Consider the following 25,461-nt stretch of genomic DNA (forward strand, 5'->3'; position numbering starts at 1 on the left):
CTTTTTGGCCTTCAGGATTCCTTTGATAATAAAGATATTTTCTGTTTCAGGAAGAAAAAAAAAAAAAACAAACTATTTATTTTCTGTCCAACTTTGAGAATTAATTTCTGTTGCAACTGGAGAAACTCACCAATAGAAAATACAGACAAAATTATTTAATATATTTCTATGCAGCAGTGATAGATTGATGGCTGACTGGAAAAAAAAAATGTTTTAACTGATGTTCTGCATTCTGGTTCGATAGATCATAACTGAACTGTCCCATATGGAAAACAAAATCTCCATGATGACTAACACTGATGTATTTTATGGAATTGGTTGTTTTAGCCACCCAAATGAAATGACCTTGAGAGATGCTTAGATCTGTGGTGGCACATTTAGATCCATATGTTTTCTGGCTGCTAACCCTTTTTTTTTTTAAATATGTGCTATTTTTTGCATGCCCACATGTTAACAGTAGGCATCAACTTAGTACTAGGAATTGCATTTCCTGGAGCAGATTTTATGACAACGCAATAGTGTCTGTAAGGGAAAGTGTGCTGGTTTCTTGCTTTTTTCATCTCATCCATGGTACATGTGATTATTTTATTCATAAATATCCAACTTCAAATGAATGAGTGAAATCAAGGAGCTGGAATAACTATTTGATATTTAAATGAAATATCATGAAAGTCTGTCAGTCTTTTAGAAAACATAATATAAAACATATTTTTGGGTTTTTTCATATCAGTACAATTTTGTTTGGCTGTGCTAAATTAAAGACTTCTGCAATTACAATTTTTTTCTGCTTTGATTCTTAACTTTGGGTAGTCATGAAAAGACTGTATTTTGGCATATTTTTATTTCTTACTTGTGCCAGTTTAGAGGACTTTGCTTTATTTATTTGAACAAGCTTAGCCTTTATATCAGAATGTTTCCCGTTAGACATTTTTCTGTATGTTTCTTTCTAACTTCTGCTAAGCAGTCACAGAAAGGTCAGCAAAAAAAAAAAAAATGCATGACAGGAAAGAAATCTAGTCTCTTTTATTTAGATCTGTGCTTGGTTAACTCCCTTTCTGAAATACTTAACATTTGTATTAGTTATCTTCTCAGCTTAACCAAGTTAAAATAATAAAATGAATGATGCAATTGAAACAAGAAAGATGATCTAAAGTTAAAGTACATTTACCTGAGCAGCAGTGGGAAAAGATAAGATGAAAACACATAAAGTAAAGCACGGTTTTCACAGCAAGCAAAGTAAGGCTCCATGAGTGACCACTGGTACCTTATGCCATCTCTTTACATGCTTAAAATTAAAAAGCTAGTGTTGGTCTGTTAATGCTTTGGAGTTTTGGTTTTCTTTAACTCAATTCTAATAAAAATAAGCAAGAAGCTGGACACTCTAGAGAGCTATTGATGACAAGTACATGGAAGTTCAGCCTTCCTTGTGAGCAGAGGTAGTCTGGGGATCCTGTCCCTCCAGCCCTTACATGTCTATGGGTATCATCTCTTGACTTCAGTAAGCTCCATCTGAGTAAGTTTTTGTTTTATGAAGGCTTGGAAAGCTATTACTGATACTCCTGATTGCAGAATTTGGCTAGTAGCTGCAGAGTTGCTGAGGAGCCATTCTGCTGGAATTCAGACAGATCTAGTATCATGTGCTAAGCAAGAGGACTGACTTATTTTGCCACCATCACATAATCTCTTGGTACCACCCCTGTCATTCCCACATTTATGGTGCAGAAGGAGTTTGCAGAACGTCTGGCTTCACTCGTGTCCTGGGACCACTTGGTGTGTCTATGATCTGCCAGCCAATTGCATGTGGCCAGTAGGGTTGTGCAGCGCAGTGGAGGCCCTACCACTATGCTCTGTGCCATGGAGAAGGAAGGAGGGCTTAGCACTGTGTTGTAGGCTGCTCTCTCCAGCTGGAGCTGTAAGAAGACCTGTTTGATACTGTGTTATCCACCTTTCATCAGTTATCTTAAGGAACATAATCTTTTACCAAAGCATTGAAACTTTGAGAAAGGAATGTACCCTGGTCTAATATCAAACTGCACCAATAAACTCTTTTGATCTCTCTGTACATTATACAGGCTCTTTATAATGGTGCAAGATGATGGCAAATGGATTTTGCCCTCTTGCATAAAACTCTCTTTGTCTCAGTTGTCTTGCTATTCACATAATTGCTAGCAGAGCTGTTGACTTGCAGGGTGCTTTAAGTAACAAGGGACAATCTGAGGAGAAAGAAATTGTTCAGGGTAACAGTGTTTGTGCAAGAGAGAGACAATATGGGGCAGATGGTGAAAAATGCCAGGAAAAGAAAGAATACGAAAGTATGTGGTGGATAAAGGTTGAAGTACCTGACATAAGTGGAGGTGTCCAGATGAAATCTCTTTAAGTGGAATCAGAGGCCAAGGCCCCAGTCACTTCTTTCTTTTTAGTCATGAATTTTAAGTGTTGGATTTACTTCTTGAGAAGTATTCACTTGAGGCTGGTTAATAAGTGGTGAATTTCAGATACAGTTTGGTTTGGAGTACTGGAGCTGAAGGGATCTCACATAACTCAGGTGTACAAAGCCCACTGGGACCACACAGACACCCTTGAACTTCCCCAGATCTTGGATGAAGAGATAGCAACACAGCTCTTGTTCTCAAATCCATGTCAGCTCTCTCAATGAGAAGTGTAGAAGAGCAGGTCATTGGCACAGGACATGCTGGTACTCTACCAAATAGTGCATTACTGAGGAGAGCTGTGAAACTCATGCTGCCATCTTCTGCAAGCATAGGTGTGGTTAAGAAAATGTAGCAGGTCGTCATGGTGAGGGCTGGAGTCATCAGTCCTTATGTAGGTCTCGAACACGCCGAGAAGAAAGCTGTCAGTCGTAAGTGAGATAAGCATCGAATACTGACATTGCCAGAACCTGATCCAGTGGCTGCATTTGATGCCAAAATACACGTCTGAGAATCAAACATTTTTAATTACCCTCCTTGCTGTTCCCAAAAGCACACCTCATCTCAGCGCTTCATGTTGTACTTTCTCCCTGACCCACCTATCATTCCCTGTTCTAGACGGAACATGGACCACATCATATCCATATTTCTTTAAGCATTAGACTCAGACCAACAAAATAGTACTGTAGAGTTAGTCCTCCCACTGTGCAGTAGGTCAACATAGTTGCAACAGATAAGCCTGGCTGATGCCCTGATGATTTTTTTTTTATTGTTTATTAGGATGGCCCCATCCTGGTTTTGATGTCAGTCTACCATTCTCTGTACGTTTTGGAGTTACAATTGGATTAGAATCAATCCAATTTGATTTATTTGGAAATTTGTAATGTGTCATATATGAAATATAAGATTTTTCCTACTAATCTGCAATCTTCTCTTTCCTGTTGTATTTTGCAGGAGCATCCATCTCTTGGGCAGCTCTCTGAAAAATTGATTGACAATAACATCAATGTTATTTTTGCTGTTCAAGGAAGCCAGTTTCATTGGTATAAAGTAGGTTAGAAACCTGATTTCTTTTTTTCAATTCCAAAGGCACAATATTTATACTTAAAATTAAAACTGTGCATAAATTATTTCTTTTTCATAGGATCTGTTACCTCTCTTGCCTGGTACTGTTGCAAGACAAATAGAATCCCAAGCAGCAAATCTCAATGATTTGGTGGTAGAAGCCTATCAGGTATGATGAGAGTGACAGTGTTCTATTTGTACATTTTTCATCTTTTATAGCCTGAAGTTGGAATGTCCAGGATCTTGTCTTCCATCCCAAGTCCACAAGGATACATTCCCTACTTTTCCTAATGTCCAGGTGGATAGGTGATACTATCTTATGATAGCTTTCAAAGTCCCAGGCTGTCAGGGTCTCAAAGCCAAGAACAACTGTTTTTTAGTTTCTAAGGATGCTTCTAAATATTGTGTTTGGTTCTCTGTACCTGTTGCTATGTCACTTCAAAAGATGGTTTATTTATTTGAATTTTGGCACCTCAGATCTTTAGTTACAGACCAGACACCACTGTCTAGGCACCATATAAATTCAGAGCAAAAGCCCAATGCAATATCTGGAGAGTTTTGCAGCATAATTTTTAGAAAATAAACAAGAGATGGGAATTTACAAGGAGGTAGTTTGAGAATGGTGGATATCATGAAAAGCAGTATCTATACTGTAAAAAGCAGTGTAATGACTTGGGGGTTTGAGGCATGGAAGTAAAGAAGAATTTTGATAGGGATTTGGGAGAGAACAATGGAAATTGCTTTGTGAACTCTTGCTTGGAGTCATCAATTGAATGTAATAGTTTGGAAAAGAGAAAGTAATAGTATGAGAAGTACCATAAAGTCATTTTCCACGCATGATTGACACAGAATGGCATTTTGAAAGTGAAACAGGCATGTTGTTAGTGAAGGAAAGAGGGTGTAAGCAGCTTTTAAAATGAAGCCAAGAAATAGACATTTGAGGTACTAAAGCATGGAGAGCCCATAGAGCAGCATCTAAATGAATGTGATGGGTTGCATGGTTGAATGCTGTTAAGTTGCACAGTTACACGCAAACATTCAGTTTCAGAAAGCTGAAAACTCAGCTACAAAAGTATATGCAAGGTATCCACAGGTACCACTTTTTTTTTTTTTTTTTTTTAATTAGTTAGGTTTGGGAGACTGAAATTATCCAGTTTACTTGCTTAACTACAGAATCAAGCAATTTGCTTACAGCAAATTTGTTACAATGAAGAGCCAGCCCCCGTGTCTGTTCTTAATTCATAGAGTGCTTTTGCATACATTTTTCTTACTGTCACGTTGGAGACACTGGGAAAACGGCAAACACATTCAAAAGCAGAGTTTAGGGGTAGTCAAATTGCAGAGAAAGTCTCACTGGTATTTTACTTTCTCTTATAAAATCAAGAGATCTCATATTAAATATGGAGGTTTGAAGGAAGTTGCTGGCATAGAATTTTGAAAATTGTAGTCCTTTTGTATGACAGTTTTACACTGTCCTTTCTAAATTGAAACACACAGTTCTTACCCAGTGCAGGGCAAACATTCAAGAGGAGGAAACGAAATTTTATGAAGCAATTACTTTGTTCAATATAAGATTCAGTGGGACTTTCCTGGTCCAGCCACCCCCAGTGGCTGGCTTTGCTTTAGCTTTATTTTCATTTTTCAGACACTATCTTTCTTCCCATCCTAACCTTCATTGGATTTCACAATTTGAGTTTTTCATCATAATTTTAGGGTTTTTTTACTATATAAACACATAGTGAACAGGTCTTGATTGTGTTGCATTCTAGGAAAAAAGGACTTAGATAAGAAAATAAATTTAGTGTTGATATTCAGTGACAGTGGGCCTCTTGCACTCTTGTTCCAGGCAGGGAAACCTTAGGCTTAGCTATGGAAAACCCTGGCTGAAAATCCCTGGCTAGAAAGCCAAAGATGAGTCACTAATTTTCAAAAAGTTACTAAGATAAACATGTGTTAAGATTCATATAATTGCGTTTCCATTTGTAGCAGTAAAAATATCCCACTAAAGTAATTTTTAATAGTAATATGACAGGAATTTAAAAAATCCCTCTGTGCAATTTTCAGCTCATAAATTTGTACAGAGCTTTAATAAATTTTTAAATGGTCAAGGAGAAGTATTTCTTCTTTGAAGGAAGCAGGATTTTAGGTCATGTAGTAAATACAAGTTACAAAGTAGTTGCTTTTTTCATTATTTTTTGTTGCAAAATCAGCCAATTGTTGGCCTATATAGTCTTAGCTGACCCAGAAAAACCAGTAAGAATAATCCCAATAGCCTTTAGATCACCCTAAGGTTTGTTCAGAGAAAAATTTTCTAAGATAAATGCAAAATATCAGAAATTTTTAAAGTGTCAAGTCAATTAGGAAACTTTTTTGCTGGATAACAGTGGTTGTATGTATGTTTACTGCTGTATTTTAGGTGTGTTGCTAAAAGGCAGCGTGGACTCGAATAATGAGCAGTTTTTGTTGCACATGGTTGTTGGAATAGATTTTCAAATTGTGAAAAATGCAGTCTCAAAGCCATGTTAGCAAAGCTGAAAACATTTTTATCTCGAAAACCTAATCCTCTTTATCAGAATTACCAGTTCACTGGTTGTGTATATTTGGAATGTAATTGGGTCTCTACATGGGAAACAAAGCTTTAATTCATTCTTTTATTCACACAGACAAGCTTTCTTCATTTTTAGTCAGACACAGGAGCCATACTTGGTGTTAGTCACTAATATACATTATATTTTGAGATGCAGTGCAATTAAAACTTGTTTTCTGGTTACAGAAACTAATCTCTGAAGTGAAAATTCAAGTGGATAACCAGATCCAAGATCTTCATTTCAATATCACTGCAATCTGTCCTGATGGAAGTAAAAAAACTGGCATGGAAGGATGTAAAAATGTGGGATATAATAAAGAAGTATGTTGATAGTTCTCATTCTTCAAGGAACTGGAATACTTTTTTTTCTGTTTGGTTGGGTTTCAATGGTGTGAAATCTTCTAGGGATTTACTTAAACTGAAAATGGATTTATGTGATTAATGATCACAGGCTCTCTATTATTCTCTGGGTTTATTTTTCCTGAATCTTATTTTAATTCTCACTAATCCCGTGGAACTAAGGCTCAAAGCTTTTCCTGAAAGCTAGCATCCATTAAAACTTTCCTTCTTTGTCCTCCACTGGGCACAACCACCACATCCATTGTGATGAAATCTGTACGTAAAGAAGTTGAAAGATAATCACCCAGTGGAAAAAAATCACTGGAATTTGTGTTCCTTGGGACTGTACTAGATGTCACCTTTCTCTCTTCCTGCTTTAGTAGTCTTCCTGCACAATCAGGGTTGTGGATAATTAGTTTATTTTATAAATCAAATTAATAAAATAATTTATTCCCATTTGAATTGGTTGCACCTACTGAATGAAACAGAGCGTCATGCACCATGAAAATGCAAGGGAAGATGTCTGGCTGAGGTAAAGAACATGGTTTTCTTCCCAGAAAAACTTCTCTGTGCCTTGATATATTTATTTAATTGCTCAGACTACTGGAGTAATTCTTTTTTCTTGCCAGGAAGAAGTCTGTGTTTCTAGAGAGCAAGGTCAAGGAGTTCTTTCCTGCTTGACATGTACATATGTCTCAGCTAGTGTGAGAAATTGCTTGTGTCTGTGTGTAGAAATAGCAAAACAAATTAAATGTGAGAATTGTAATGTAAATTTGAATGTATTTTATGCTCTTCTGAATTTTGTCTGCATGCTGCCAATTGCAGCTTCTACAGTTTACAGGAGATTTGCTGGTTTTATTCTTAATGCATCTTTTCCCCACTGTTGGTCCCTGGGCATGTCATAAGAAACAGGACTGGAATTTGTTCTGTTTAATGAAAACAAAAATATTTATATCTGTTTCTTTTTAATAAAAAGCCAAGCCAGTTGACTGTAAGAGATTGCATGTGGTCCTAAACCTCTATGGCTGTTGAAAATGAGCCATCCTTAAGAGATTAATTTATTTTAACCGTAAATCCTTCTTTCAGTATTTGTTTACAGATAAAATGCTTTTCCTTAATTCTCACATTCCTTTCATTGTCTAATCCTTCTTCCTTCCTTTTCTTACCAAAACACAAAGTGGATTAAATTCTGGAAGAATCCTGTGGCCTCTTCAGGGTGCAAAACTAACTTTGTCTATTAGCGAGTGTCATGGTGTTGTAATTATTTAGTCACCACAGGTTCAATCTATCTACTGCTGTGTTCAGAATCAAATTTCACGACTCATATTCACGACATTATTTTCCCTCCCTCTTGTTTCCCTGCTATTCTTCCAGTACTGTTTTGTACATGAAGATGATATTTTCTGTCAGGGCTCTGTGTTGAATAAAAAGCACATTCCCTAGCTGCAGCCTGTCCTCCCCGTGTGATATGCACCTGCTGTATGAATCAATTTCTCTATAGCCAGACTTTTGCCCTGCAACCCAAGGGAAGAAATCTTAAAGCATGGAGAGTGTGGGCTACTGAGGGGTTATGTGTGTAGTGGCACATTTGAAAAATGAGAAGAAGAAAAGCAAAGGGTGAGACAAAGCCTGTGTACCCCCTCAATATGACATTAAGTGCATGGTTCTGCACAGCATTCTTCTCCTGTTGTCCGTGTAGGCAGCCGCAGCCCCACTCGCCACAAAGCCGCCATTGTCCCCAAGGGCTGGGTTGTTCTCGTGTGGGGGCGCGGCAGGAGGGAGAGACAGTGATGAGAGATGAATGGCCTTAGTATTTGCGGGTAGTTTCAGCCTCATATGTAATCAGTTTCTTGGGGTTTCTCCTTTTTTATTTGGAATTTTTTTTTTTTTTTTTTTGGTAGTAAAGATTAAAGGTACTTGTTTCTCTTGTGTTCCTTTCTCACTTTTTCATCCTGGTTACATTTTCTTTGTGAGGAGATGAGAGAGAGTTGCTTTACATCAGGAAGATGAAAAAATTCAAAACCTTAGAGAGAATACCCTGATAGAAGCATACTGGTCAAAAAAAAAAGCTAAGAAATAATTGTAAAATACAAGATTGATATCTAGTGTGTCACACATGTCAGAGCTGTCAAAAACTTTTAGGGGTGATTGATGGAAACTCTATGGCAATCACCTAACTACCAAAATGATCCTTAGTCCTGTGCCAGAACTATCAGAAGCCGTGGGAACTGCTGCTGTAGTGGGCACTGCTGGATGAGGACCTGGAGGATGGTGGTGATGGCCATGATATGGCCTGGAGCCAAGCACTGGGTCCATGGAATTGGGAAAAGTAACTGCTAACATGTGAGCTATTTCTGGGTTTTAGTAGTGGTAGCCAGGGTCATCCAAAATCCTGTGTGGTTTATATGTGCATGACCAATTCTGCAGCTGACCAATTCCTTTTATAAAGAGTATCTATGTTTCTGTTTGTATATTGTCTTGCTCAATCTAGTCTCAACTCTTACCTGAATATTCCTGTGATATAACAGAATATACACATTAAATAATAGCAGGAGGATGGTGATGATATTTCTATTTCCATTTAATTTGTATTAAACTTGTCTTTTGCAACTATGCTTTCTTAACTTGAAAAGTGGACTTCTGTCAATCCTCTACTGTTAGGATTTTAATTGTATTTGTGATGCCTATCATTACTAACATATCATGTTTGACAAGTGACCACTGTGTATTTTGCTTTTATCATCTAGTGCACATTCATAAACTATATAAGATTCTGCTTTATTTATGTGTTAAAATTTTTAAGCAAATGTAAGCAAGAAAATAATAATAATGTTAAATCTGTTTTTATTTCTCCTTAGGTACTTTTCAATGTATCAGTTACAATGAAAGGATGTCATACAACTGGAGGAAGAAAATATGCCATACTTAAGCCTATTGGTTTCAATGAAACTGCCATTGTCAATGTGCAGCAAAGCTGTGCCTGCCAGTATGGAGACAGCACAGGGCACAAACGAGTGTGGGCTGATGAAACTTCTCCTGACAGCAAACAGTCCCAGTGCAGTGACAATAACTGTAGCTCTAACAGAGACACGCTTCCCTCAGAGAAGTGCAGACAACACCAGGACCAACCCATCTGCAGTGGTCAAGGAAATTGCATAGATGGAAAATGTTTCTGCTACAAAAACAAGCTAGGCAAGGTGTATGGCAAGTACTGTGAAATGGATGATTTTTCCTGCCCGTATCACCAGGGAAACTTATGTTCTGGTAAGTTGCAGTGTTTATGTCTGTATTTTCTTGTTTTGTTTTGTTTTCTGAGGCTACTTTACATGATGCAGCTGAAAACAATGATATAAGGCTGTCAAGAACAAGAATTGTTTGTGCAGAATTAGTGTGGGAAATGTCCTGAACATCCTGTTAGGAATTCACAGTCCTGGGCTCTCTTCACCACAAGCATACACGCTGTCTTCTAAATCTCACCACCATTTTCTAGGGGATACATTGATTTTTTTTCTGAAGTTTAGCTATTTTAATATTTAAATCTCAGAATTCTTAATAAGTAATGATACTGATTTCTCAAGCAAAAAATAACATTATTCCAGGAAGCTAGTTGATACATTTCAGTCTAATGGGAATATGAGATACTGAGAGGTTAGGAAGGGATCATAGCTTCCAGGTGAAGTTCTGATTTTCTACCACCCTAAATCAGTCCTGTGAGTCATACAGTAGCACATCATTTCAAATACTGGTATAAACATGAACACTGTAGGGAATGCCTGCTTCAGAAAGGAGACTCTAAGTGAAACAGAGTTGTTAGAAATTCTTATTCTTTTTGTAGTCCACTTTATGATAGGAAAGAGGAAAAAAAGGTAAAAAAGGAAAAGGGAAAAAAAGGAAATGGAAATGGAAATGGAAATGGAAATGGAAATGGAAATGGAAATAAAGAACCTAGCCTGTGCACATGAACTTTATACTCCTTCTTCCACTGAATCTTGCTGTTTATTCAAATGGAATGTTTTCTTGCTACAGAGAAGTTTGTTTTGTTTGCCTAAAGACTATTTTCCTGGTCATTGTGTAATTCCTAATCTCCATTGTTTTGATCCAAAGCAAAAGAGCAAGATTTTAGTAAAAGGTTTTAGGGTGACATCATAGTAGCAACTTCTGCTCAACTTAACAATGAACAGCAGCCTTCAGTATTGATCATGCCAGTAACTTCAGTCCAAGTTGTTAACTTAAAAACTAATTAGAAAGTCCAGGTCTAAATTTGCTCTGTTTAAGGTAAAGCACAAGCAATACAAATGTATCCACCTAAAATTTATTTTCTGTGTTTTCATGGAAGCATATGACCCCAGACTCTCTGTGTTATAGGTAATGGTGAATGTGAAGGTGGTAAATGCAAATGCTTTGCTGGCTGGGAAGGTGATCGTTGTGAGTGCTCATCACAATCAGCAAAGCACTGCCTGAATTCAAAGGGCCAAATTTGCAGTGGAAGAGGAAAATGTGTATGTGGAAAGTGTGAGTGCACAGATCCAAGAAGCTTTGGACGTTTCTGTGAATATTGCCCTACTTGTAACAAATCCTGTGAAGAAAACTGGTATGTTTCTTGTGCTAGACTTTACTTTTTCTCTCCCTAGTGTTGAAACATGAAGAAATATTTCTGCTTATATTTCGTAGCTATTTAGATTCTATGAAATTGGTACAATTCATACTTGATATTTCTCTGTGTAGTTGGATTCACATGGACAATAAAGAGAATTGCATGTCAGCATCTATTTTAACTATTCTTCATATGAAATCTCCTGGGCAGGAAATAAAACCATAAATTTGTGGTTTTAAAAATGGAAAATAGATCCTACTTTTGAATGCCACCAAGTCCATTAATATTCTCCACATTTGTTTTTACACACCCCTTGTGCTTCTCAGCTGAAAGAAAGCGGTGTGGAGTTAGAGCAGTACTTGTGCATTGTCACTGCCATTGATTAGCAGAGCAGAGCTGGTCTTACCCAGAGAGCAACATTCTTCATTGCTCAGTTTCAAAACACTTATAGTCTTTGCCATGCTAGTCTTAAAGCATGGCATTTTTACTTACTCATGTAAAGGAAGGGATAGTGTGGAGGTCAAAATGAGCAAGTCCAGGAGGAGACAAGCTAGACCAGGCTCTCAGTGGTGCACTGTGTGGTCCTGGCACAGAGAGCAAATGAAGCCCTTTCCCTGGGCACAGCTCTTGTACGCTCTCTCATCACACATTTAAGGCTCTGCATCTCACTGTGGCACAGAGGGTGAAAGATCAGACTTCCATTGGAAAGGTCATTGTGCTCAAAACAGAATCATTGTTTATTTGCATTTATTTCAATTACCGTTTATCTGGTGAAAATGCTGGAGAACCAAGCTTGGCCACATCTGGAAATGTTGCTGCTAAGATTTCGCTAGATAAAATGCAGTTAACCTTTCTGGCTTACACTTGTTCAAAGTCACTGTGAAATGTGTGCCTTTAATAAATTCCGAAGATGGCATATCTTCATTAAAAATTCAATTAGGGCTTTTTTGGGGATCTCTTATGAGACATCTCTCTCCTTCAGGGCTATACAGTGGAGACGGTAAGACTGAGAGCATTGCCTCTCACTTGTCATGCTCTCTCTCTAAACTGCCCAGCAGTGCAAACTTATTTGGCTTTGTCTTAACATAGCACCCAAAAATTATTGACAAAGATGTGTTTCCTCTACCTACCTCTACCCTTCAGTTCCAGAGTGCATCCAAATGAGAGTGATAGGTAAGGAAAGACTAGAAAGTGGAGGCTGAAAGCTGAAGAAAGCTGGACCTTAGCTACACCCTTGCATCACAAAAGACAGAGCAGATTGGATGAAGGTGGCTCAAAGCCAAAGACGTGTTTTAATTTGCAACTTCTGACTTGTAGGTTCTGAGAAGCATCAGAGGGATAAAATGCTGAGAGAGGCATCACATTTCAGAAAAAACTAAATAAATGTCGCAATGTTTTTAGTAACAACAGGAAAGCATTATGTGCAAGCAATACGTCAGCCTGTTAATACAATCTCTTAAAGGGGAGTGCAGAGAAAGACATAGGTTTTTAATTATAATTTTTATTTTACAGGAACTGTGTTCAGTGCTATCATTCTAACAATGCATCTCAAGTCATACTTGACCAGTGCACAACCTCATGCACTTACCTACTGCATTATATTGATAATACTTCAGGTAAGTGGCATTTTCTAGGTAATTTTAATAAGAGATTAAAATCTATTGTGATTAGTAATTGAATATGCCAGTGTTAGAATGTCTTTCAGAAGTATATCACATTACTGAAATAACAAAGAAAGAAAGCAGGAAAAAGAAAAATCATTCATAGCTTTAGGGAAAGTAAAAGATAAATAATAACAGGAAATAAGATTGTCAAGCATTGCTAAGTTCAGTTTTCCCAGCTCCTCGAGAAGTCACGTCTAATAGTGATGAATCCTGCCTGAGCAATGCTTAAAGAAATATTTATAAAAATTTGTTATGGCATCTGTATGTTTTATTACATTGACCATGCTTATAGTATTTGACATTACCAGAAACAGGAAAGAAGTAGGATGCTTACCTCAACTTCAGTAATGTTTAAAAGTTCCTTTCAAGTATAAAAAACTGCAGTTATGAGGTCTGTGGAAGAATAAAATGTTTTTAAATAAAATCTCACAAAGTTTAATCACTCCATGCAGCAATTAAAATGCAGGTAAATGGTTACCTTAACATTTATATAAATTAACATTTATATAAATATTTTTATATTACAGTTCATAAATGAGAAAACTAATTGTGAATATTTTTTTCATAACTTTAGTATTAAGGAAAGCTTACTGTGCTAGCCTACCAGTGAGGAGAGCACTGGACAAGGATTCAATAAAACACATTTTCTTTCAAATTTTCCCAGTGATCTTCACTGTTGTCTTAAATTCTCTCTGCCCCAAACATCTTTAATATTTCATCCTCTCTACTTCAGCTATATACTCACTCATCTACAGAGAATTTATGGTGGGCAATACAATGAAGCCTGAGTCTTAGTTCAGTAGATTAAAGGAATAGTTGTTTCACTATTTTTCTGCAACGGATCTTGATCTGAATTGCCTTTCTTGATATGCCCAACTTTAAAAGCTTGCATATGACAACTTTTCCTCTTAATTTCCCTTAATTTATTTTCATGTTAATTTTTATCAGGCTTGTATTACTTTTGTGCGACATTACTAAGCAGTGGTGGATATGCCTGTGTTAGAGGGATGTGCCTGTCCCATACATTAGGCTTTACCCTTGTGTTTTCCTTTCATTGCAGATTGTTTCTCTGGACGAAACTACTTTAGAGTATTTTCCATAATTTTTATAGTTACCTTTCTGATCGGGTTGCTTGTTGTCCTTATCATCAGGCAGATAATTCTGCAGGGGAGTAGCAATAAAGTTAAATCTTCATCTGATTACAGAGTATCTTCACCAAAGAAGGTAATTGATTTCAGAGCCATCATCTTCAGTAATCTTTTTCTTGCATATATAAGTTAGCTAATTGCTGATAAAAATTGTATCTTCTCCTTCAAGGATAAGATGTTTTTGCCTACAGTTTGTACAAGAACAGTAACATACAGACGTGACAAACCAGAAGAAATAAATATCGACATCAGCAAGTTGCGATTAAACGAAACTTTCAAGTGTGAATTCTGAAGACTGCAAATGTCTATTTCCATCAAGCTCGACTTTTAAGAAACTACCTTTTGTACTCTGTGAGAGTCTTGACTGTTGCCATATGGGTTTGTGTTGTGCATTTTGTTGAATACTGTAACAAAGTGACATGTAAACATATTCACATTATGTGATTATGTTTGGAACTATAGCTGCTGTATTTTTTTAAATTTTTTTGAAAGAGAAATGTGCATTACTACTGTTCAGAAACATTAGTGTTGATGTAGCACTTTAGCATATTCTAATTTATTTAGTTATGGCCTAGAATGTAGATACAAACCGGTCTGACAAAGCACTGATCTCACTCTACATGTAGCTAGTACTGATGTGCTCTGTGGGAATGGACAAAAGCTGTGATTGAAGTATTAACATTGCTGTATATTATAGCAATAAATGAAACTATTAAAATGCTCTTAAATAGAGTAAATGGTACTTTTATAGTTCTCTCAGTTGACAGATTCCACTGATTTGTCTGCTTATTCCTTTTATCTTTTCCTCATAAAAATGATGGGATTAAATGAGTATTTAGTTCCTGGCATAGGTGTATGTTTTGTGTGTATACATACCCATATGCATGCACACACAAGTAAATTATATATTTATAGGGGTTTTTATATGGATGATGTCACTTAAGGATAATTTATATCCAATAAAGAGTAATTTTAAGCTCTTTTACTTGTTTAAATATAATGCCCCTATTTTATGCAAAATTTAAAGTGTTTGGAAACTGAGTGGCTACAGAAAATGAGAGTTTCTCTACACAACAGCATAGTCTACATGATAATCACTGCCAGTAGACTACGCCTTTAAAGTCAGCAGCATCAAATCTGTTGCAAATAGATAAATTACACCAGAGCTGTGTTTGGTTTGCTAGCTACATGTCAGTGTTTTGCCAAATAAGGATTTGGATCTTTTTGTATGATGTCAGGCATAAGTCTGATTTTACATGTGCTTTTTTTTTTATCTCTATGTAAATTAGTTGATGAGATTAGGTTTTCTAAGTTTTTTTGTAACCACCTCAGTTTTTTGTGGCTGTGCATTGAGAAATGTGTCCAGTGTGTGATGGAGAAAAGAACCTGCAATTTAGAAGAAAGTGGGGAAAATAAGAGTTTTTTTCTTAAATTAATTGACTTTATAAATATGGATCAGATTCTGCCTTCAGGAATGTGCAAAACTCTTCCAAACATGATGGGACCAATATAAGCTTATCTGAGAGCAGAATGTGACTTACAAAGTAAAGCAGAAGCATGGTTTTTTTGTTTGTTTTTTTTTTTTATCCCTGAAACCAGCTAGAGTGGTAGAACACGTGTTATTGTTATATGCTTGTTGGAAGCATCAGTCTGATTTACTAACTCTATGCTGCTGAAACCCTATGAAAATCTGATCAACCTCTAATGTACTAAAACCTTGCTGGCAAAAAGAAAAATCATCTCAAAAGACAGTGTATAATTTCACCAACATTTATTACTAATACTAAATACTGTCACTATTTGTCATAGATAAGAGTTACAGAAACAAAGCAGGATTTCCTTATGTGCAGTCTTTAGAAATTACTAGTATTTCCCATTCTGTATTTCTTCTGTAAATTCCCACTGAAACCTGTGGACTGTGAGGATTGAAAGAAAGGCAGGGTGTAGAAAAATGATGAGTATTTTATAAGTGTTAAGTTTCTTGGGTAATGGCTGATGTGGGATTGAGAAAAATAATATACAGACAATGGGCCTTTCATTAGTCATGAAAGCATAGGGGTTGTTTTAAAAAAAAAAAAAAAAAAAAACATGTAAATTGGACTATTAAATGTTTTTAAAGCAGTCTCCAAAGTAGGTCCTGAGCATTCTACCATACAGGTTAAATTATCTCATTTAACAAAAAGAGTGTTTCTTTACACTGACCCTGACTTTAGTGTTAGCTTAATTGTAGAATCTTAGTTATAGATTAATTCCGTAGTCTACCAACTACACCTTAAACTCTCATTTTCTTTTAAAGTGTATAGGACCATTTTCCTCCTGTGTAAATGAAAAGATTTCAAACAATTGGTTTTTGTGGGATAAAGATAAAAGATTGATAAAGGTTAACCTGCTGTTACCCTTGTCACAATTCATGGCTATTTGTGAGTGGGAAACAATCTCTGGTTGTCTATTTAACTTAAATTTAAACAATGCTTAGTGCAGTATATCTAAGTATATAAAAAGAGGTTAATTATGTTCTTTAAACAGTGTGATAAACCCTAAAAAAAAAAGACTCCTCAGAATCTATTTTCACCTCATAATGGACTTTAAAGCATGTACTAAAGCATTTACTGAACTGATAGCTATCTTTTTTACATTAGAAATTACTTTTCACTGTTAGAAGGAGTTCAGTTTTGTGGGTAAGGGATAATGGAACTGGGTTCTTGGTGGAAAAAAACTTGAGCTGTAATACCCATCTTCCAGACACATCACATCCTGCTGCTGCTGCTTTTCTTCTGTAGCACTTGGCATTGGACTGCTGCCTGTGAAGGCCCATGGCCAGTATTTCCTTATCAGACACCTGCCTGAATGTTTAAAATGCTCTGATCAAATAGAGCATGGTCACAGGACAAATTGCACTGTAAGCTGCTTGCTGTCCCGGGATTAAAAAAAATGTATATAAATTAACAACAACAACAACAACAACAACAAAAAAAAAAAAAAAAAAAAAAAAAAAAAAAAAAAAAAAAAGAAAAGAAAAAAGGAAAAAGAAAAGAAAAAAGGAAAAAAGCTTTCTTGCATCTCCCTTATGGTTTTGCTGTATTGTGGAAGAGGCTGGTGAAAGAGAATAAGCTGCTGCTAATGTGACAGGTCAAGGCTTTTAGAAGGCCCGTGGGGAGCTTATACAGAGCAGGCTTCTTGGGAGGAGGCTTTGTTTCTAGGGATGGAATCTATCCATGAGAAACTCTGGCTTTGCTTGGTACTTGTTTCCCTCTGCCTTTGACCATGTTTTTCAGAAGAACTGCTGCAGGAGATGAATAGCTCAACAAAAGCCTCACTATTTAGGGAGCTGTGTTCCCTCAGCACATGACCTTAAATGAGAAAGCAGCCTTTAATTCACAAGGAATTTCTTCAGTGATTGCAGAAGGACTGTGCTTCTTATAGTGCTTAATATGGGAGATATTAAAGACAAATTAGTTCATATTAGTTTTCAATGTATTGTACGTCAAAGATGCTCATAAAAATAGGGGAAAAAATAACTAACCTTAGAATAGAACGTTCCAAAGTTCTCAAATAACATTTCTTATATTGGGCTTCTTCAAAAAATTTAGAAATAAGTCCAATTTTACTGCATGCTTATATCCAAAAATATACCAGCAGATACTGCTGCATCTCATCATTGGTTTGGGGAATTGTTTTTAGATTTGGTCCCACAAATGAAGCATGTGCATGACTTTTCACAGCATATTTGTTACTGTTAAAATCCATATGTATACTTTCAAATTTTTTAGCCTTTTTAAACCTTTGACCCATTATTTGCCTGACACTTCAGAAATCGCATGTTTATGCAATTAAAAAGTATGAATTTTACTTCAGATTTTTTTACCTATAAAATGAAGAAATGCTATGAAATAGTTATTTCCAAGCATCATGACTACACTAATAAGATTACTGCAGAAATGTGTGGGAAAATAGCTGTTTCATCCAGAAAACGTGCACATGGTATGCAAGGAATTTTCATTGTGCCCAGCTGAAATTCCCTTACATTTGCAAGGATGTTAAAAATGAACCTTAAAAAGGAAGGATGTTCGTATGGGCATAGTTTACATTTTAACTATTATTTACAACTGGATTTATTTTTTCCTCTCTATGATGTCATGAAAACCTGATATGTAAAGCATTCTTCTGACTGCAATGGAAAAATATTATTTTCCCAAACTGATCATATATAATATTTATTTCCTGCTTAGTGTGCATGTTTTGCAAACCATGGGAGTAAATGTGTGAAACAGCTTCTAGCAACCCTCCAGCCTAAAATAGACATAGGTTCTGGTGATGCCCAGGGCAGAGACATGCAAGGGCACAGCTGCCTGTGTGGAGACTTCCAGAGGGACAGTGCTGGGGCTCCCCACAGCATCCCTGCAGAAATGGTGATCTGAGATCTCGCTTCGCCTTTTGTCAGGACAGGAAACCTCTTCAAAGTAGGTTGGCTTGGCAGTGGTGGTGCCCTAGGTTTGCAGCACAGGCTCTTGGCCCCATACTGGGACTGCATTGTGTGCAGTCTGAACCCTAATGCTGCAGGCTTTTTGCATCTTTACTCATCAAAAAATGCCTGCACACGAGCCAGCAAGGGACAGCCTGTACATGGGGATTCTGCAGACCTCCATTAAACCTCCTGGGGAGTGTTTGGGCACCTGCCCGTTGACTTCCCACCAGCCCCTGGATCTCCACCAGCCAGCCTTAAGGAATGTAAGCAGTGGCTGTAAAGGGCACTTCTCACGGTGCTGAGTCAGTGCTGGATGACTCCTACTCTGCCCCGACTGCGAGAGACATGTGGTGACAATGTCCTGGCTACCATTTTGCAACAGAGGGGAAAGCAGAAATGAAGCAATATTTAAGAAAAACACTAATTTTTAATTCTGAACTTGAGACTGCTCTGATGCACAGGTATCTGTTGGCTCTTACAGAGAATTGAAATTCATGGAGAGGGGGGGAAAAGGTTAAAGTTAACCAGCGGGAATGCATCTTTATTGCATGCCAAATCAGTGGGGTTTCACTGAGAGCAAGCCAGCTGAGAATGGTTGGCCTGTCTGGTAGTGGGGGGAAGAAAAAACCTTAAATTTCTAGATTCTTAAGCTTTAGTAATGCTGTTCTGAATTGCATGTTCTCTTTGTTTCCGTTTCTGAACATGCTTAAAAAAAAAGTGCCTATTAAAAAAATTTAAATGTCTGGCATTTGTTAAAATAGTTACTTCTGTCCAAATTCTAACATTTCATCCTGATAGCTATATCATATTTGGGCTGTTTCAGTTGTATTTTGAAGGGAGATGTTGAAAAATGAGAGTCTTTTGCAGAGGCATTAGTGTTGGATGAATTCACTGTGCTGACATCTTCACTCTTACCTACTACTGCTTCAAAAATAATGCTACTTTAAAGTGTCTTACTTAGCAACTGTGTGACAGCTATTAATAATACTACAGTTTTAAACTTTCTATTTAACATATACTACCTTTTGTAAAAAAGAAATAGAGATAAATAATGTGTGTCTATATTTTATGCATAGAGAATCTTAGTAAGGGAAGAGGTTTTAAATTTGATAACTTCTTACTGCTCATTTTGCATTTTAAATGATACTTTTAAATCACTACTTTTGTTCATCTGGAAATATAATGAATATTTTATTATTTAAAGTAGCATACTTTTATAGCTGTTTTATTAATTTCAGTTGACTACTAACTTCTATTGTGATATTTATTAATTAGTTACACTGTAGCATATTGAGATGTTTATTTTTCTATCAGAGCTGTAACAACTATGACATAGCATTATTTTAATGCATCATTGTACTTGCTCTCTAAAAAATAAAATCAATATTTAATCCACACTGATTTTTCATATTTTTAATATTAAATATATCTGTGACAAGAAAGAGATGTTCACCTCCTTTTAAAAGTATAAAGCACATTTACTGAGGTGCACCGAAACCTGCAAAGGGAAGAATATGATTGTGTTTATTTTAAAATTGAACAATACATGTCCAAAGAGATAAAATACAAAGAATACCTTGTTGATCAGATGTAGGCAAACGGGTAGATGCACATTCAGGATGAATTTTGAGAAGATGGGAAGGAACAAAACACTATTTATCAGTGTGGAGATGCAGTTGGTTTGCATTGCCCAACCCATCTGAAACCTGAATGCACCAGGAGGTGCTAGTACTTTGTGGAAGACAAGAAGATACTTCCTGTGTAAATACATTCTCTAGATTGATAAGTGATTGTGACAGCCTCTCTTCTCATTTCCTCTGTTGGGTGATAGAGGAGCTGGATTTCTGGGAATGGGTAAAGCTCTGCAGATGCCTCATGTATGCTGCTCACTGCACACTTGGATCACTTCACAAGTATTGGTGAAAACATGTCACTGGTGGGAAGGTGAGACATTCTGTCCTTGTGCAGAATCAGTCATAGCATTTGCTTTGCACAGTGGCACGAAATTGCTCTTGAAAAGGACTTTAGATATGCCATGTATAAGGACATTTAAGACTTGTTGTGGTGCCTCAGTAAGAGACATCTGTGGCACTAAGATACCTGCCAGATATCACTGGTAAAACTGCCCGTCCATGCTGCTAACATGATCCAGTTTTTGATTTAGGAGTGAGAGAGTTAGAATCAAGTGACAACTGATGTGTTCTCAATTATCATGTAGCTTAGTGTCCAATAAAAGAGAAACACTAAGAAAAAGTCAAAACTGGAAGGAAAAAAATAAGTCAATATCACAAGGAAAATCTGTAAATCTTTTTCTTCTTTTATCAAAGCAAGGAACATCATCTTAATATATGCATGGTGAGACTATGTCTGAGAAATTTCCTTTCACAGATGCCATAATCAACCTTCACTGACACCTAGAGCAAGCAGAAGCAACAAGTCCTGTGAACAAAAATACATTTTCCTTGAAAGCTCTTTATTGAGAAAACATTCATGTTATCATTACTCAGAGTAAACACAAACCTAAATCTGAATTTCAGATGTAGAATTCAAGCATATATCTTGAGCCAGAGCTATAGGCCTCCATTTTGCCATTTAGCAGTAGCTTGAAGCTGAGGTTTTGTTAACACTTAAGTCTCCCATAGCCAGTGATCCTGGCATCAAGTGGTGTTGCATTTCCTGTATGTTGTGAAATTATGGTAAGTGCTCTGTATAAAATCTTTCTTTCTCTCTTCTTTCCTATTTTCTGTAATACAGTAACTAATTCATGCCTATACCTATACCTTTAAATACACAGGTCATGACAGGGTTTTTGACACTGGCATTGTAGTTAGCCAATTTTTACGCACACATACACTGTTGTCATCAAGAGTATGACAGGACCTAAATGTGTCTCTAACATAACACAACTGCCATTTTCTTGCAGATGCCATTGCCAAGGAAAAGGCTTGCTGCCCAAAGAGAAAAGAAACCTAAATTACAGCCTCTAAAACTGGAGGAGGAAAGAGATCCTGATTTCAGCCACTTTTTTGACACCAGTCATGTAGGTGTATTCTCTTATAGAATTTCTCTGCCTGCATGATTCCTTTCATGGTAGCTGCAGAATTTGATCCAATATTCACAGAGAATGGGATCAGGGAGTGTTGGTTTGAGTGAGTATCTGAATATGCCTCATGATAACCAAAAGATGATGATTATAATTAAGAATAAAAACTTTGTTAACAGACTGATTTTGACTAGTAAGGAGTTAATCTGACAAGTGGGTGGTTTCTTTTGCTTTCAGGTTCTGCAACAAAGACAATAACCTTGGAAATGCATTCCTGCTACCCTGGGTTTAAAACCAAGCAGTTTAATGCACCGTATGAAGTAAATAAAAGTCTAGTTTTGAAGAAACTCAGGTGGTCTGAAGCTGTGATTAGAACACAGGTGCTGTTAGTTCTTCTGGCTGCTGATCTTCTGCTTGGGAGTCTTGGAGTGATCCCAGTTGGGTTGGACTGTACAGAATTCTTATAAAGTAGGCTGCCAGTCTGATTTATTAGTACTCAAGAGGCCCCAGCATTATCATCTGGTTCCTCATTCCAGGGAAACTGTGGTGGGTGGCAGAAATCATAATTTTCCTTATTTTTTGCAAACCATTCTATCTCCTCAGCACAGAGCATAGCATGGTCTCTGATTATTTTCTTGGCCTTGAACTTCATGATTCATGAAGGACAGTTACTGTTTAATAAAGATGATGTGTATGCAAGCAGATAAAACTAAATTATTAACCACGAAAGCATAACAATGCCAAGTTATGTCACATATGCTTATTGAAATGGGTACATGTGATGTATTTCTCTCAGCTCTGCGGCTTGCCAAGTCCCCCTTTTGGGGCTCTAAGCCTCATCCTAAGCCTCTTGTTTATGCCTGAGCAATCTGGAAAGCCCAGGACCTGTTTCTGAGTGGTGTTCCTCTGCTCTCAAAACTGTTCACAGCAGAAGCCTTTCTTCCAAACCCCCTTCTGATTTTTTGGGCTTTGACCATAGCCTTACCACAGGCATTCTGAAAGCATCACTGAGGCTGTAAGATGTGTGGCGTGCTGAGGAGTCTGGGGACATGACAGTGGATGGGTTTTTCATAAAATTTTTGGACACACTTTTTTTGTTTTACTCTTCCCTAGACAAAGCAGGAATTTCAAAGACTTAAACAGCTTAATCATGGTGTTTTCTGGATTGTCCTTGTCTTCAGGAGTGTTTATGGGTGCTTCTTTCCTTGAATAATTTTGCAGCTGCACCCAGGCTCCTGTGGAAAAAAAAACCACAACAGCTAAAATAAATACTTCCTGTCTTTCTCAGTTTCTTTTCTCCTCTTCTTGTGTATATCTAAATTGAGCTCTACCTGTGTCTTCTTTGAAAATTGCAGACACAGAATCAGAGGGCTTCATCAGGAAACAGCTGATGAGGAAAGTTTTACTTTTGGGCAGAAAAGAGCAAGTCTGTAGTACAAAGCTAAACAGAGCATCTCTGAACTTGGTCAGGTGCAGTCCCATTCCCCTGCTCCTTTCCAGAGTTAAGAAGCTGGGGCTATTATCTTGGTGTATTAGCCAGCTCACAGATACCCACAAGAATTCTCCTGCTGTAAGCTTTAAATCACAGCTTCTGCAAGGTGTATGTGACGTACAAACCCAGAGATATATTTCTCCTCTAATATCCCCATTCTGATGACATTTTTTTTTTCATTTGTATGCGTTTCTTTCTGCATAACTTCGTGTGCGTGTTTATGTATGTGTGTCTGTCTGCATATTCCATCCATATTAACTTTTCCTCAGCATCAAGAAGTCCATCTCCGATTGCCAAGCAGCCTGTCAATCTATATGCAGGCACAGTCTCACAGACCTTTTTTGTATATGCTTAAAATGGCATTCCTCCCCTAATTTCATATGCATAGCAGGATCTTCCTTTTAAAATTCCTGTTTCTGTTAATGGCTAGCTGCTATCGTGTTGAAACTGTGGCTTGAAGTGTTCCCTGATGTCTTTATTTATTCTTTGTGCTTTTATCCTTTTTGGCTGCTGTCTAGCAAATTAAACCTAAACACAGAAGACAGACACAGCACCTTACCCAGGGATTTTTGGTTCACAATTAGGTCCTAATCACAATGTCAAAAATAATAAATTAATGTTTCCTTAGCCAGTTTTTATCTCATGCCTTTGAAAGCTGTAGCTTTTTCCTCATGCATTTGATTTTTTAAAAAAGAATCATTTGGACCAAAGAAAGAAAAGATAATGTGTCAGATCATTCTGCAAATCCAAAAAGTGTCATTCTTGGAAGGAAGATTTATTATTGTGTGACAGACTGAAAGTGTTTCATGCTGTCTAAAATGAAAACCAAGTAGATTAATTTCCAGACCCAAAACCAAACAGTTTTCAACAGTTTTGTCCAAGGTTCACTTCTGTGAAATTGCTGGGCCCTTGTGGTTCATTTGAAGACCCTGTTAGACATGAACATGCTGAGCAGCTTTAAATATCAAATCCATAGGATCCCCTTTGATATCAGATATGTAGCAACAGTATATTTATATATATATATATATATATATATATAATGTTCCTATATAGTTTAGGAACATTAATGTAATATGTTATATTTCTTCTTTTAAAAAAACCCAACTCTTACAGAACTTGTTTGGTGATCCAAAACATAAGAAGCTTTACTTGTTGTCTTATCTGATGCTCTCTTGGATCACCAAGAATTTCTGCTAGCAAATATGGTGGAGTATTCTTATATTTTCTATTTGTCCCCTTTTTATCCACCAAAATAAAAAGGTTATTTGGACTTAAACTATCTGAAAATAATGCAATGCATCATTTACTGTAATTTCCTGTACTAACCAAGAACTTTGCTTGTCTAATTAACTGGCTTTTTGTCAAGTGTGTTATTGTACTCAGTTTTTTTTTTTTTCCTCCTTTTCATTTGTTTGTTTTTTTTAATTTATGTGGGGAAGGAAAATTTAACAAATGTCTATCAGCATCATTTGAAATATCTCAAAGGAAAGTGTATTACCCAGTCTAATTGCTATTATTTAAGTGATTTGATACATTTGGTGCCCTTATTCATATGGAATTCAAGTGTTTTCACCTTGCCAAATTTTACTCCCTTACTTGGTCAGTGCTTGGTTCCTGCTTCTTCCTTAGGCAATTGTCCTTTGAACTAATGAAATAAGGGAATTACTATTCCTCAGCAAGCTTTGGCAAAGTGGACAGTATTGTAATTTTTATATGATTACAGCACCTGGGCCATTGAAGTTTTATTGGATATAAAATGTATAGTCAATTTATACACAGCTGCCCTGAAGTCAGCAGTATAACATACCTGAAATTTCGCTAATTCTAAGGGTTATGATGTGAGGGACTTTCTTGAAGGACTTTCTTTTATTCAAGTATTTTTGAGCTTCCCCTTGGAATGATATTTTTAGATGCTTTATTTCCCCCTGGTGCCTCCCTAGAGGTCATTAAAATATGATTACTTTACAGTATTCACAAGAAAGAAGAATGATGCTGTGTCCTCCTTACCTTAGCAATACGGCATGACAAGCGCTCTCACAGCTCCAGAACCATGTTCCAACAAGAGTCCTTACTTTTTATATCAGTACCCCATGAGAATAGCCAGGTTTTTTCAACCCTGGAGTCCATCTAGCATGGTGTATTTGTCTCCAGCAGTGGAGCCAAGCTGCCATGGGAAGCATAAGCACACTCCAACTGTGTATTACTTCCATGAGGTCCCCTAGCCTTAAGTCATTTTTCAGCATTTCCTACATCTAATTCTTTTGGTAAATCAGTAACCCTCACTTTCAGGTATATGCCATTGAGCTTACTTTAAAAAAAAAAAAAAAAGAAGAATAAAAAAGGTCAGCCACCAAGTCTGCAACTGCTGCGTGAAGAGCTTCCTCTGGTTTTGAATGCAGCACTTGGAATGCAGGAGCTATAGGCAGCCAAGCAAACAGAGGGGACATTGAACCCCAGCCACTCTTCTCTGAAAAACTTGTCGTGTGTCCCCAGGTCACCTTTCCCAGACTGTGAAGTCCAAGCATAGAGAGTCATTTATACCAAAGCCTGTCCTTATCCTTGATCATCTTTGCAGCACTTTTCAGATCCTCTCCTATCACTGACATTCTCCTTTCCTTCATTAAGGATGAAG

General features: G+C 37.0%; 1 protein-coding gene across 8 annotated transcripts in view; it reads left to right on the forward strand.

The window, feature by feature from the left end:
• ITGB8 (integrin subunit beta 8) overlaps positions 1 to 21,687 on the forward strand; it is a 48,489-nt gene extending 26,802 nt beyond the window's left edge. For 2 of the 8 annotated variants that reach the window (XM_053974973.1, XM_053975008.1), the window contains exons 7-14: positions 3,384 to 3,479; positions 3,574 to 3,663; positions 6,268 to 6,402; positions 9,279 to 9,684; positions 10,786 to 11,011; positions 12,527 to 12,630; positions 13,739 to 13,902; positions 21,215 to 21,398. In XM_053974973.1, the coding sequence (XP_053830948.1) occupies positions 3,384 to 3,479; positions 3,574 to 3,663; positions 6,268 to 6,402; positions 9,279 to 9,684; positions 10,786 to 11,011; positions 12,527 to 12,630; positions 13,739 to 13,902; positions 21,215 to 21,370 (1,377 nt within the window). In that variant the 3' untranslated portion in view covers positions 21,371 to 21,398. Of the gene's footprint in view, positions 1 to 3,383; positions 3,480 to 3,573; positions 3,664 to 6,267; positions 6,403 to 9,278; positions 9,685 to 10,785; positions 11,012 to 12,526; positions 12,631 to 13,738; positions 13,903 to 13,995; positions 19,689 to 21,214; positions 21,399 to 21,571 lie in introns of those variants that run through there. The other 6 variants (XM_053974982.1, XR_008436669.1, XM_053974991.1 and 3 more) reach the window with 6 other exon arrangements.
• The last annotated feature ends 3,774 nt before the right edge of the window (positions 21,688 to 25,461 follow it).

Source organism: Vidua macroura, chromosome 1, assembly GCF_024509145.1.
Source record: "Vidua macroura isolate BioBank_ID:100142 chromosome 1, ASM2450914v1, whole genome shotgun sequence".
NCBI classification, from domain to species: domain Eukaryota; kingdom Metazoa; phylum Chordata; class Aves; order Passeriformes; family Viduidae; genus Vidua; species Vidua macroura.